This window comes from Bombus fervidus, chromosome 5 (genome assembly GCF_041682495.2).
Source record: "Bombus fervidus isolate BK054 chromosome 5, iyBomFerv1, whole genome shotgun sequence".
Taxonomy (NCBI): domain Eukaryota; kingdom Metazoa; phylum Arthropoda; class Insecta; order Hymenoptera; family Apidae; genus Bombus; species Bombus fervidus.
Window position 1 is genome coordinate 10,689,775 of NC_091521.1, and position 15,008 is coordinate 10,704,782.

General features: G+C 33.3%; 1 protein-coding gene across 3 annotated transcripts in view; it reads right to left on the reverse strand.

Moving 5' to 3' along the window:
• The window catches only part of Fas1 (fasciclin 1 Fas1 domain-containing), a 380,856-nt gene that overhangs the window by 67,502 nt on the left and 298,346 nt on the right, over positions 1-15,008 (reverse strand). For all 3 annotated transcript variants that reach the window (XM_072003874.1, XM_072003875.1, XM_072003876.1), the window contains exons 4-5: positions 7,826-7,956; positions 5,919-6,015 (exon numbers count right to left, since the gene is read on the reverse strand). In XM_072003874.1, coding sequence (XP_071859975.1) covers positions 5,919-6,015; positions 7,826-7,956 — 228 coding nt within the window. The remainder of the gene's footprint in view (positions 1-5,918; positions 6,016-7,825; positions 7,957-15,008) is intronic.

The following is a 15,008-nucleotide window of genomic DNA, read 5'->3' on the forward strand; positions in this document are numbered from 1 at the left end:
AGTAATGGAGAGAAGGTACCTATATTATATAAATGAACCAATTACGATATAAATGGACTATTATTGCGAAATAATTTTTCTTATACCATTTTTAAAACCATTCTATCATTTCTTGTCAACGAAATAGATCATATCAATATTTTGACAATAAAATTTTTAAGTAATAAAACTATACGTGACATTTAGAGGGAGAACACATAAAAAGGTCAATATTTCGAACGCAATGTTGTTATGTACGTGATTCGCTTGTTTTTTATTGCTTTTCGTAGAAACAATCTCAGAAAATGCAAGCGCCGTGTACCAGGCGACCATAGTCGCTCGTAGCAAACTCGTATACATCTATCGTTTAAACTTTAAGCATTGCAAGATATTTATTCGGACAGTAAAAGCAACAAATCTCATAAAAAGATACCGTAAAAGTTTCAACGAAAGTTAATTCACCAATAACGAGCGTACTAAAATGTTTACGTGCAACGTAATTCACAGGACAATGAGAAAAATGGATAATTTTTAATGCGCGAAAGCGGTCAAAGCTGGAAGATAAAACTTTTTAAACTTTAGATTACATATTCAAGAATATTTAAATCTGCCTTTGAAATCACGTAAATGGGAGTTTATTTTAGTTTACTATTTATCTTAATCTGATGGAAATTTATTGCTTTACTCGTGAGACACGAAAGACGAAACTTTTATATACCAATATTTTACGAAATTTAGATATATTTTATTTGCATTAAATAGCAACCGTTTCGATATGTAATACATACAATTCGATTATTTCATGTTCCACGCGATGGAGTGAAAATATTACAAATTAAGTAATAACTATCAGCTATAAATATTCTTAATAAAGAAAAATAATTCTCCTCACCCCTGTTCGGATTTCTTTCACTGAGATACAAAAGCGCGCTCGAGAACCACAATCAAAGCCACTTTCAAGCTGTTCACTCGTCAACTTGCTTTTCGTTCCACTCTCGGATTCTTTTCTCTATCTCCTTTGTTCTTTTTCCTTTCTACTTTACATCCAGTTTTTCAAGATATAACCCGAAGCAATGGAATTCTCCAAGTTGCGGTGCAAAATCACCTTCGTATGAAATCTCGCCACGTTGTTCCTTCTTTCGTTTCACGATGAAATCATAGATAGTGAATATCTGATTTAGTAATTTTCTACTTTATTAAATAACGTTGAGAATATATATCGCAGTATTTCAAAATTGCCACGATTGAAGGTGATACAGTTCTGTGTTAAATGTGCAATTTCAAGGATTAAGGGTGGAAAATTATAAACATAATATTTGACCATTGTTCCCTAATGTCTATTGTTTTGCTAACTTTACACTTTTAGCAAATAATAATTTTTGTTCGAAAGTAACCAAGTAGTTCCTCGCGAAATATCCAAAAATTTGAAGATGTAGAAATCAGACTATTTGGAAATGTGTAAACTTGAAATTTACAAAATTTGGAAATAAGATGTTGCGTTACTGTAACGTTGGCCTTTAATAAGCTAATAATTATTGCAAACGTCGAACGTTCACCATTCTACGAAAATTCTCCTGTCTTCCTTTCCTTTTTTTTAGGGTTCGGAAGGTTGTTCGTGCTTCTCCGGTATTTCCTAGAATCGTTCCAAGACTTTATTTCTACCACTCACTACGCGGATTCTTCTTCCGTTTCAGCTAATTCTGGATGCAGCCAGCAAAGCTGTACGTGCCTCAGAGTTTCGCAGAATTATTCACGATATCATGTAAGATGTAATCACGCAACGCAGCTACCGACGAAACGATTTCGTTCCTTCTGTTTTTCTCGTGCCCCGTCGCCCGCACGAGAGAAAATTGCTCGCACCGCTACCTCAAGAAATAAACTTCTTTCTTTCCTTATCTGTCCGCCCCATAGCTTGCTTTTCCTGTAGATTTTTACAAGAACAACAGAGAAGTACGCGTAGAACATATAATGGATAAAAGTCGTGGATTTTGGAAATGTGTTCATGCGTTGCATGAATTTGGATCATTTATTTAATCTTCTTTTTTCGAAATTTGTTAGAATAGTTGCAATGACAAAAAAAAAAAAAAAACAAATTTTTTCAGAAAATCAGTTTGAAATAGAAAGTTTGAAGTAGAAAATTATTAATTATACTCGGTTGTGTGAAATAATGAAAACTGTTTCCTTTAGAGATGTATTTTTAAAAAGATTGTAATAGTAATATTTATGATTTAACATAAACTCCTAGATCTACTTAGCCTGTAGTCGTTAGAAAGAATTAAAAGGACTTTAAAAAGTTCCGAGAAATTACGAGTGAAGTTGTCAACAAACTTATGATCCTGTTTATCGTGTTGCAATGATATATCTGTCAGAATGTGGAAAAATTTAATTATTTCCATTCCCAGCAAAATTACATTAAACTTCTTCTTTCTGTTAAACGTTTCTCAGATACTTTCTCGTCCTCACACAGAACATTTTCTCATCGATTACTTAGCGGACATTTTCTGGCGGAGATTCGTTTTCTAAAAACACGAAGACCATTCGACCAAGTGTTCACGTTTCTCTGTTATTAATTCAACCTCTCTTTCTTTCCGTATTCTTTGGTTGATAATAGCCGCGTTGACGATCCTACATTCGATCGAAGAAAATAGCGATCCCTTGCGTCCTCTGCATTAAAACATCGACGTGGATCAATTAAAAAATTCTCATTGCTTATCATATTAATATATAAAAATTGAAAATTGTAAGGTTATTTTATAATTATGAGACGTAGTTTATCATACGCGTACCTATATTTTGTTCTAATTTTTCGTTTCTTTTTTTACAAATATATAAAAATCTAAATTCAATGATCATGAATTATATTAGTTTCATATTTTATTTATATTTTATTAACTTTTCATTAATCTTCTCCTTTCCTTTGAACCTTTCTCAAACAATTTTACGTTTTCAAAGCAACTGTCTTTTCTTCGATTTCCCAACGAACATTCGTCGAAGGTGAAGGATTCGTTTTCCAAAAACACGACGACAATTCAACGCTCGTCATTATTAATTCAACCCTTCTTCTTTCTGCAGTCTCTTCGATTGGTAACGATCGCATCGACGATCCCATATTCCAAACTGCAGCAAAGGAAGCTGTGGCTCCTTTGGTTCGCATCGAACCATCGACGTCGTTCGATTGGAAAAGCTGCGTCGACGACGTGTCGCGTCGAGTGCTTTTCGATACGGCTCGATCGCTTTCCGTGAACGGAACGAGGCTTTTGAGGGCCGAAACTTGATTCCTACACGCCCTCTCCTTTCCTTTATATCGACATCACACACCTACACATAGCCAACAGCTGATATACATTGTGCAATCAAGCTACGAATACGTATCCGATATCGTGAACGCTACCGAACACACGTTGTTGGAAATTTTTTGGGAAGCGCAGCACGATTTTCATGTAGTAATTTCCGCTTTACCATCACAGAATATGTACCCATTCTTTTTTTGCTGCATTTATTGATTTTCGGGAACGCTGATCGCCGATGGCGGAATCTGTTTGTTTCAGTTTTAGCTGCTGATTTTTCAGATTTTTACATCCGGGAAAAATTATTCGGTTTTATTGGAACATGTATCGGGATGTTTGTTGCAGGATTTTATTATTTAGCATGTTGCGATTTCGGATTTTTATGTGTTTGCGAAGGTTGTTTGAATAATGATAAACCATCCGTGGTGGTACGTTAACGAGGGATGTAAAAATTATTTTAATTGCTCTAAACGAAAATATTCGAGAGAAAGATAATTCGATATATTGCTGATTGCTTATAGAATGATTGAAAATCTAGAAAACCTAACATTTTCAGAAAATCAGTTTGAATATTTTTATAATTCAGTCCAAAGTTTATTCCTGGGGTTTTAAGGCGCCTTAATAAGGTATTGTTTATGTCTGTCCTTTATTAATAAACAGAAAAGGTAAATTATAAAATTCTTCTTATCAGATAATACAATTTTATTAGATAAAATAATGCAAATAATTTATTTGTAGAGTTCATTTTCAAAACTGAAGAATTCCTAAATGTGTGGTTCTTCTAGAAAACTTATCATACGTAAGTATTTCTTGAAATATATCACAAATAATAATATTTCTTTCAAATTACTGTAAACTAGCACTCAGAAAAGGTCTGCTTATGAAACAACCTACAAAAATTCCGCACCGACATTACATACTCCTATAACACTGAATCTTTTAACAAACTCGAATATCCAACGCATTTGCCGCAAGAAGAGAATAAAAGTTGAACAGGAATCAACGAAACGAGAAAACGAGGTGCATATATGGTTTCTGAAAATCGACTCCTCACTCCTATAGTTCCTTTAACCTCGTTCTCGAAGGAACTTTCGGAAATAACCCAAACTTACTTCCAAGTTTCCATTTCCTTATTCAAGAGATACCTTTCGACGCTCAAAATTTTTTACACGTTATACGCCATTCTCCGGATCGTTACGCGGAGCTACAGCAAGTTACAGAAAACTCTGTTCTAGATTTCACACCCGAAGATTGATTGCGTGACCCGTGGAAATTGATCGAACGCACGCGACTTTAATCGCGGAATTACGAAAAACCGGAGCTGGCAAATTACAGATCGTATCTGCTCGTTGCATTGTTGTTGGTTACCCTTGTGTTATTAACTTTGCCTATTATAATTCAACGGACTTGTTCGCTGCGCGCCATCGATTTTTTTGTAATCTTGACGCTCCCGTTTAACGTTTCACCTTTCCTCGTAGATTTTCCTAGGGATAAGAGGAACGCTCTGCGATCAAATTTAATTGACCGCCCACTTAGCAACCGGTAATTTTCTGCTTCGGTCGATCTGCTGTTCTTTTCTCAGGAAAATTTTCCGATAAGAGTTCGTGGAAATACAGAAAAATTGTATAAATAGAGATACGCTTGATCGTATGAGCCTTGTTCATTTATCGCTGGATATGCTTGAGTAAGAGTATTAGAACGGTAGAGTATTGTGTCTGATCATGAACGCTCTAATTCATTTACATTTCAATTGAGACAGGAGTTTGTACGGGTTTGGTTTATGGAGAGACATTTCTGTTTCACTGACGTATTTCTCGGATAAAGGTATGTTTTGAAATAACAAGATAAGTAGTTTCTATTGTGTCTGATCTCGGGTCGTCCAATTCATTTAGATCTTAGTAACTAGAAAAGGTTGTAATGTTTTAGTTTATAGAAAGAAATTGCTAATACGTGTGTAATTCTCGATGAAGTTTGAATAAAATATTGTATAGTTCAGGTTCTAAAAGTGTTAAACTGATAGAGAGTTGTGTGCGATGTAATTTACTTATGGATTTAACAAAGGGAGAAGTTTGTAACGTTTTGATCCATGGAGAGAAATTTCTGTTACGATGGAAACTTTTTTGATTTGATTTTCAATAAAATCCGGATGAAATATTTCTAAATTCTCGTATATATACAAACATCTTTTTTCTTTCATTTCGTTCAATTAATAACTTTAAACAATATACCTAAAGAAATCTAAAAACGACACTATTTTTCAATTGTTAATCGATTAATTAAATTGTTGATTGATTTTTAGATTAATTAAGAAAGAAAAGAATCTATCCAAAGATCATTTGATACATGACAGATTGCGATCTGTTCGAGAATTCGAAACAAACGCGAAACGTACTCTGCTGTTTTATTTTAATACCAATTCTCACCAACAAACGACTATTGAGATCGATAGTCGCGCAGAAATTTTTGTAATGGTAACTGAATTAGTTTTGTATGGATTTCCGGTTCATCGGGAATGTAATCGATCAGAATCTGTCACTTCCGAGGACGAGTAGAACCAGTTGGTATGTACTGAATCCTTTCAAAGGTTTCGCAACAGAAGATATTAAGGTCCTTTCGGGATGATCGATATGGGAAGGTTGCTAAGCAGCTTACCTGGAAACCCTCCTCAACGGGGATAAGAAAGGTGTAACGTCCGTCCGCCTTGAAGACTTCCTCCTTCTTCTCCTTCAAGATCCGCTGTCGGAAGATGCTGCAAGAAAGTCGGGCTCGTTAATTGAATATAGTTCTACTATTTTTTCCTCGTGTTTTTTTTTTTATGTAGACGAAACAAGATTTATTGTTTTATAAAAATGAAGGTTATAAGGTTTATAGAAAAGATGATTCTACTTTTCTATTTGAAGGAAATAGTAAGAAATTAATTAAAGTAAAGTAAATTCTTATGTGACATAACAGCTATTTTGAGAGAAATTGATAAAAAATGAATAACAATAAAGGTTTATACACGTAACAAGATGATGATCGCAGATAAAATTGTGGAAAAACTAATTTTATTCTTCATGAAGAACATAGTAGGAAATAAATAAAAATTATTTGACAATTATTTTATTCTTCGCTTGAGAAAAATACTGAAAGGAAATAAGAATAAAGGTCTATAGATGTAACAAGACTGTCGTTTCAGGTAAAATCCATAGAGCAAGTAATTTTATTTTCATCTTTATAGAATATGTTAGAAATTAAGTGAAACTAAGAATGACATGACAGATAAAATGTATAGAGGATATGTTTCTCTTCCTTTTTTGACATAATTTTACAGAGAAATCATGTTAAATCTAAAATAAGATATTTCGTACAGTTTCATTTATAAAATTTTAGCATCATAATTATTAAAGATTTATAAATATAATTCTAAATGTTGCGCTTGTTATTATATAAAAATCTATTTATAAACGTAATTGCGTTTCAAATTGACTCTTCGTTATTCATTTTATATTCCGCTAGACCGTTCAATACATTTTCAATGAATAAAATCATTTATAAATTCATGGCGCTGGATAATCTCTTATCGACTGAAGCTGAACACAGGAATGCATTGTGTCCTTAATTGCGTCGAATTCGTAGGTGAAATTAAAGAGGATTGAATTAAAATGTGAAAATTTACGCGCGAGAGGTGATGAATCCTTTCGAAATGATTTATTAACAAAGTTTTTCGCGCAGGTATATATGGAAAAAGTTAGGCTCTGCTTTACGTTGCAAGAACAAGCGGAAACATTGTTCGGCGTACGAACGGTAAATGAAATGCAGCGAAGCTTAAAGAACTTTAGAAAGGGTGAAGCTAATTCACTCGAGTTTTACTTACTCAGATGGCAAGCACCACGGCACCGAGACTTTAAATATCGATAAAGACTTGACAAAGTGAGCATCGAAGTTACTTAGGAAACAACTACGAAAGTTGGTTGCATCTTCATCTTTTGGTGAACGTGAGCAGGCTTCGTCGATGTATTTCACTCGCGGAAAAGAAACTACATCCGATAAGTGGTAGAAAGCAATAAATGATACTGAATAATAAAGAAAACGAATAGGATTATCATTGTTTTGAGAATGATAATAAGAATTGATGAAAACAATGAAATTTGATCCTTATGTTTTTATTATACAAAGCGTCCAATTATGTAGAAATAATATTTAACTGAATATAAAGATGAATAATAATTTAAAGTATATTATATTTCTATATTAATATTTTTAATATATTCTTGATATTCAGTATTTTATACTTATTTAGAAATTAAATCATCTATTTTATATCTGACCAGAAATAGTATTTAACGAAAATTTAAACAGCGTTTTCCTATTAATATTAAAATATTTTCTCAGAAAAGATTTTACGGAAAAATCATAAGTGTGTTATGCTTCGATCGATGAATATTTTGAGAGGAAATATCTTACCAGGGAATTCTCAACTTAATTGTTACTTGAATAACTTCCGTTAGAATTCGGAAGAGAAAAACAGTTATCGAAGAAGAAAAAGAAGAAAAAAAAAAAAAAGAATTATTGCTTACCGAACACGATGAACACCCAAGTCGAGATTTTCACTTTGATTTAGAAATTCGAAGGCGTTCGGGCTATAGATTGGCATTTCCGCGGAATTCGAGCGTACTGGCTCCAATACTTCGTTTATTATGTGTAAAACCTGAAACATATTAAAGTAATATTTTATGTATACTGTATATTGCTTATCAGATTTCTTTGTTATAACGTTATTTTATATTATTGTCTACAAATATTATATTCCACTTCGTTCTGTATAATTTCAATCTGAAATGGTTACTTTATTAAAGAATTTTATGTAACATTGTGTTGTATACAAAATAGAACGCTTATTATTATAACATTTATATCAAATAGATTAATAAACCACCTACATGTATTATTTATATACAAATCATAATTTCTGCTTTTAGTCAACCTAACTTACATATATACATTGTATTGTAGATTTTTTTTTTAATATTAATTATTAGTTTCCAACATGAAACATATTAGAATGTTAAAACTATTATACATACTTCGAAATGTCGGAGATTTGCGATCAGGAGCTGACCAACGAATTATAAGGATATTACGAATAAATTTGGATTTTACAATATTCTGATATCATACCAGTGAAATATGTTCCATTCAAATGACCATTCTATCGATGTCTATCAGAAAATGAGTCGTACACTTTCGAATGACTTGATATAATTTATATCGATTGAATCGATCGAATTTTTACCGAATCGATTTGGCGTGTGCACCACGTTTAAATTTCTGCCGCATTGCTCGCGTAAGTCAGGGATTGACACACGAATTTTCCGATAAAGCTTTGAAACATCATATCGTTTACTCGTGTTACCGGTATTCAGGTCAGACATCCTTTCGAAAATTCAGCCGATTGTTAATCTCGCTGACGACGTTTGAATAAATGAATTGATAAATGAATTCATTGTCGTGAGATAATTTTAAGTTTGTCTAATTAAGAACGTCCTACTCTGTTTCCTTCATAAAGTAAATTTTGATACTTTTTTGCGTCTATTTGAATTCACTTAGTGAAATTAAAATACGAATGATAAAATAAGAATATTGTGAATGTTATATTATATAAGCAGTGTCTTTTTTAACAAATTTATTATTTTAAAAGTCGTTAGTTCTCTTTCAGATGGATATCATCTCTTTAGATATCGTAACGAATATTCTTGTATACTTAGTTAAGTTTATTTTAACAAATTCTTCAAAACTTGATATAAGAATTTATATCCTCTTCCTGTTTAAAAAGAATATTTTAATGTTTGCCTGTCTGAGCACAAGATGAAAATATGCTTAAATTAGATTGTATTGTGAATAAAATGCATATGAATGAAATCATATATAATCTAAACATGTAATTTAAAAAATTCATACGTATTTGTAACTGGTGCTCATCAAAAGGTTCAATAACATTAAATTTCTAGTATTATCACTGTATCGATGAAATTATTTGAACTATACAATTTTCAATCGCAAATCTGGAAACCATTAGGAACGATAAATCATTACGGATGAAATCGGCTGAATCGACGCAGATATATTAGTTTGCTATACTTTTGCATCCCTTCAACTCGCTCCCTTTAATTTTCTCTAACAAAATTCAACGAGATATATTATTATTGAAACTGTCGAAAGCATCGAACAATTTTAAACTGCATAGAATTTTTAGAAATATGAATAGATTTTCAGTCGATTTCTGTTGCTTCACTCAAATTACTGGAATGTGGAACTGTCTCGTTATTGCACTAACCTCGATCAATTTTTATTCGATCGAACATATCGACACTATATCGTTTATTTCTTATCACCGTTACCACTACCATCAAAGACATATCGAATTTTCGAAAAGAATTCTCATCATTGAACGTCCCGTTACTTCCGCAACAATTTACAAAATAACGAAACTAATCCATCGTCCAGGATCATTCCTAATCGTTGCAGGCGATACATAAAAAGAGGAAACGGCGAACAAACGAAAGGATTGTTGTCCTTTCCGCGATGCTAGTTGGAATCGACAAGTTCAACGAGTTTCGAAGTAAATTGCTACTAGAGATCCAGCTTGCTTGTAAACGTGAAAGTATACAGTTAATCTCGTGAAGTCGCGAGAGCCGAAGCGATACCAGCGTTGCTGATGGTGTTCGAGGCGAAGATATAGTAAGACAAACGACATCGCGGTCCAACCAGGGGAAACGGGGACACAGAACGATGGAAGAAGAAGATAAAGTGAGAACAAGAGGAAAAACGGACACGAAGGAAAGGTGGAGAATGGGGATGGGGTATTTATTCTGCGGCGAGGAACGCAACTATTTCATGGGTGTCGGCTCGGATGCCGTTGGTACAGCAGCGGTAGGATGCAACTACCCTTCTTCTCTCAGCCATCCAGCCTCATTGGAAAAGGCACATCGCCATTTACTATCCGAGAGTTCGCGACTCCAACGTCCCGAACCACTATTTATCCGCTTTTCTCCGCGATCACTGTGATTCTTTTATCTCTTGGAAAGAGTATTCCTCTTCTACTCGACAACGCTATTCTGTCTCTTTGCTGGATCGACGTACACCATGATCGAATACGCTTCCTAGATGATAGATTCCGGGAGCGTTAAGTTGAAATGATTTTAGAGAAGTGAAGCTTTTTTACAGAGTGAATTATTTTAGATATTGGATGTATTGGATTGTATGGAAAGTTCGGAAAGAAATTGAGGAATATTGGAAATTTGAAAGTATCGTGTCTTTGTAAAGTTAGTGCATTTTCTTCTTTTTTGCTTCTCGATAGGTTTCTGATGTTTTTTGGGGTAGCTTCGAAATGGTTCTTACAAGAAACTCGTCTCTCTTAGAAAAGCTATTTCTTGAGGGATGTTTTTAGAGACGTTAGGAATAATTAGATCGATTTTGTTATAATAAAAATTGTTTTCTCAAATTCGGAATGTGAGTAATATGCAATCGACTTTTTATCGATGTTGAACTAGAAAGTAATACAATTAGATAAAAGATATCCTTGAATTCTTTCAAAAAATATTTCATAAAAATTATTTACAGCTTCTATATAGTATATCATGATGATAATAACTTCATACAAATGATATTTCAGTGACATAAAATTCATTTCTGACATGTCTTACTTTCTCTGAAAAATTTCCGCTTTTTTCTAACGAGCAATAGAAACATTATTTCCATCTTTCATTATTGTATCATCATTTGTGTAATGCATAGTCGTATTAATGTATATTATTTCGAAGAATGTTACACAAGTCTTTAAATAATATAAAAATATACATATTTGAATTTTTCGATGAAAGATATATTTATAAAATAATTTTATACATAAGATACTTCTTAATTACTAATAACGCTTGACGTACTGCTTTAAAAAAGAAAAAAACGCTAATATATACTTTAGTACTCAACCTAACATATCATTGCATTTTGTCTTCGAAATGAATTAAACACACCACATTCTAGCAAAATTTTCTCTTTATTCCCCGACATATTACTTATTACCTTCCTTGTATGTTATACACTAAATTACTCACGTACGCGAAGTAAGCCATCGAACATACGCATATAGATGGTCAAGCATCGTAGCCAGTAAATCGTGAACGCGAGAGTAAAACGAGGATCTGTCGATTCCAGTTTATAAACCGCTGCTACGTCGAAACGTTTCTTCACTGGTAAGAGAGCCATGTTAAAAGCTACGCTCCTCCCGATGCTCAATAAAGAAAAACAGAGGCCAGAGAGATTGCATGATAACAAAGAAAATAGAAAAGAGTGGGTGGAAGAGCTTGTTCCATTTATCCGGCATGAGGACTCGGCTGCAAAGGATTCTGTCACGGAGCCACCAAGGAAAAAAACAATGATACGCGTTCGTGTTTGTATGCCAGAGTGGCTACCTAGAAATGAATCGTCTCGTTTCTCTGCAACCACGACGAGGATGAGCAAACTTCCTGTATTCCTTTGATGTCCATTTATCTTGCTTGCCAGATGCGAATCATTAGAAAGAGAAGATCAAAGTGTCCTAGCGAAACTTTAATTTCTTATATGATTTCATATCTCTATATGTTTCTGTATATAGAATAACTTTCATTTATAAATCCAGTGATTCAGACTGCGAATATATGGTAGGTGAATAAGAAAGATATCGTGTGAATAAAAGTAGATCGTGCTTGAATTTCGTGAAATATAAAAATTTGTGGAAATTTAACTTTCTGTGATTAGAATTTCGATTGTTCACGAAAGGAAAAGATTGTCATTGATTTTAATTTTTTTTTACTATTTTTACTATTCATCTGCCAAACGATCAGGTCCATCATTTTGGTTATGCTACTCGCGTTAAATGTAGAACTATAAATTTAGTAACCAATGTTTTCTCAATTCATCATAATTCAAATAGAAAATTCAGGCTCAACTTATGCAAGTACGACATTTATTTTCCAGTTTTCTTATATTTGTTGAACTTGTGAAATACTGAGAAATGTTCAAGAAACACCCTGTATATATTTCGTAGAATGGAAGACAACTGAACCAGGCAACTTTCAGATTCGATTCCTCGGGACAGACAATCCTTCTCTGTGCTGGTTCACCCAGAACGGGTTATATTCTCCTCCGGATGAATTTTACACAGAGGCTGTTACGTGTGGCGAGTACCTGTTCCTGGAACACGACATTTCTTGGGGGCGAACTTTCTGGGACAACGGGCGTACATCTTTCAGGGAGACGTTGCCATTTCTCTTGGCGCGGTTAAAGGAATACTTCTGTCCTGAAACAACTGCTGTGAAATTAAAGACACGATAGAAATGTGTCGCTGTGTTTCCAGGTTTTTAACTTGGCTGCGTCGATGTCGTATTTATTGGCAGAAAGCTATCGAGTGAGAATACGTAAGAGCGTGAATCTTTTAATGATGAAATTGAGAAGAGAAGAATATTATTGACGATAATATTATATCGATAAATAAAAATAGTGGCAACTTATGGGAATAATTTTTGTGAATGATGAGAAATTTGACGAGAATTTGAAATAGCTATCAGTGTTTTATATCGTATTGCAAATCGTGGTATGATACCAATAAGAAAATTGCAATTATATGTATTTTTCAAGCAAACAGATATTTTAGACATAACAACAACTTAATGAATCGATAGAGTAAAATTAACAGAACGAGAGAAGCTCGTTTCGTACGGGTACAATTTGGGAATTAGACCAATAATATGATGAGACTGAACTACAGTTTTGAATAATTAGATATTAACTGCGATACGACAGTATCCATTTAGAATTAATATAGCGAACATTTACCCCATTATTACCTATCTCTATCGAAATCCGTTGTTTTCAACATCATGAAATTGTATGGCTGTAAAATAGTCGCGAAAGTAATTTTCCATCTTTAGTACAAACATGCATTTATAACAGAAATGTAATTCCGTTATAATTTCCTGTACAACGAAGCTCTGAAAATTCATAAAAGAATATACAAAACATTGAATCATGTTCCTATACGCAATATATCATTTTCTTAAAAGATATAATTTTTAAGTTTAAATTTTCTATAATTGAGCTTTGAAACTTCTATTACTTCGAGAAATAGCAAATTTATAATGTAAAAATCTCATATACAGAAACTAATGTAAAACCATATAATTCTCTACGAAAAGTCCTTTTTTTTTTAGACTTAATAAAAATAACATACCAACAGGTTTCATCAAGTACTGCATTAACATTTTATAAATAATACACATAAAACAATCACGAAAGTATTTAAGTATTATCTGTTTCGACTATCTTTTAAACAGATAATACTTAAATACTTTCGTGATTGTTTTATGTGTATTATTTATAAAATGTTAATGCAGTACTTTTGACTATCTTTTAAAGAGTAACCTTAATAATGTATTTTGATTTACATCGATATCTCAATTGGTTCCGAAGATATAGCACTAAAAAGTATAATAGCGATGTATCTAAGCTTATGAAACTATGAATGACAGCCTGCAACGGCCTGACCTATATCTTTTTCAGGAAATGCGCACGTTTAATAGTAGAAATAGTAAAAAAACGCAGACGCTGTCTGTCACTGACCAGCGCACTATTAACTAGGTTGTGATTGATCAGTGACGCTGAGCGAGTGAGAGGCCCGAGCGTGCGAGAGAGACAACGATAGCAAATTATTGAAAAATTCGGTTCTCTTCGAACGACGATATCTCGACAATGGAAAGTCGGATCGAAATAAAACAAAAAGCATTTTACAAAGGAAGGTTTACTCTTTCTGACTGGTGCAATAGGTTTTAAAAATTTCCATTAGTTTTGTAACAGTAATTGTTTAAACTTGTAATAGTTTTAATAGGCGTTACTCGTGTATTTAAGGTTTATTGCAACAACTGTATATATTTTTTGAACAATGTTGTCCATAATGGTGTCACTATAATAATTCATATTTTTAATTGTAGTATAAAACTACGTGCATTTTGTAAAATTTCGAACAAAAAATCTATGTATCGTTTATCGTTCTTGTGTTCAAATTTTACGTAGCTGTATTTACCACACGTGTTATATTTTAACCTGCAACGTGTGATTCCACCGTTTGTCAAACATCTGGAGAAGTAAAATCCGTTAAGAAGTTGCTTAGTATCTTTGTTACTAACATGTTCTAAAACTTTCATTCGAAATATTTTCTTCATAGAATTAGTTCGAAATTCAGTACTGTAAAATTTCCTTAATTGCAACCCACGCATTAGCGATATTTCAACGTTTTCAATTTACTTCTGGCTTAGTTTGCCGCTGTTTTTATCACAGATGATAGAGCACAGGGGGGAATACTATAACATTTCTCCAAGAGGTCGTTAATTCGAAGTTCAGCCCGTTCTAGCCACCGTCTTGGGGCCGAAGTCACATTTACACCCTCGAATGCGACCATTAATAAAAACAGGCGAATGGTTCGTTATGGCTATTCGTAATTAATTGTTTCTTCATGGTATCCCAGCGGACACGTAAATTAACAAATGCTTAGTTAATGGAGTGGAATTTTACGACGGTTCCGCGAGTATCTTTGTTATATGTTTACGAACTTGTATGGTGTTTTAAATACATTATTTACGAGCAATGAAAATTAAAAATTAGAAACTCATTCTTGACGCTATAGTGGTAATAAAACTAAGCTAATGACAGAAACGTTCCAAACTTGAA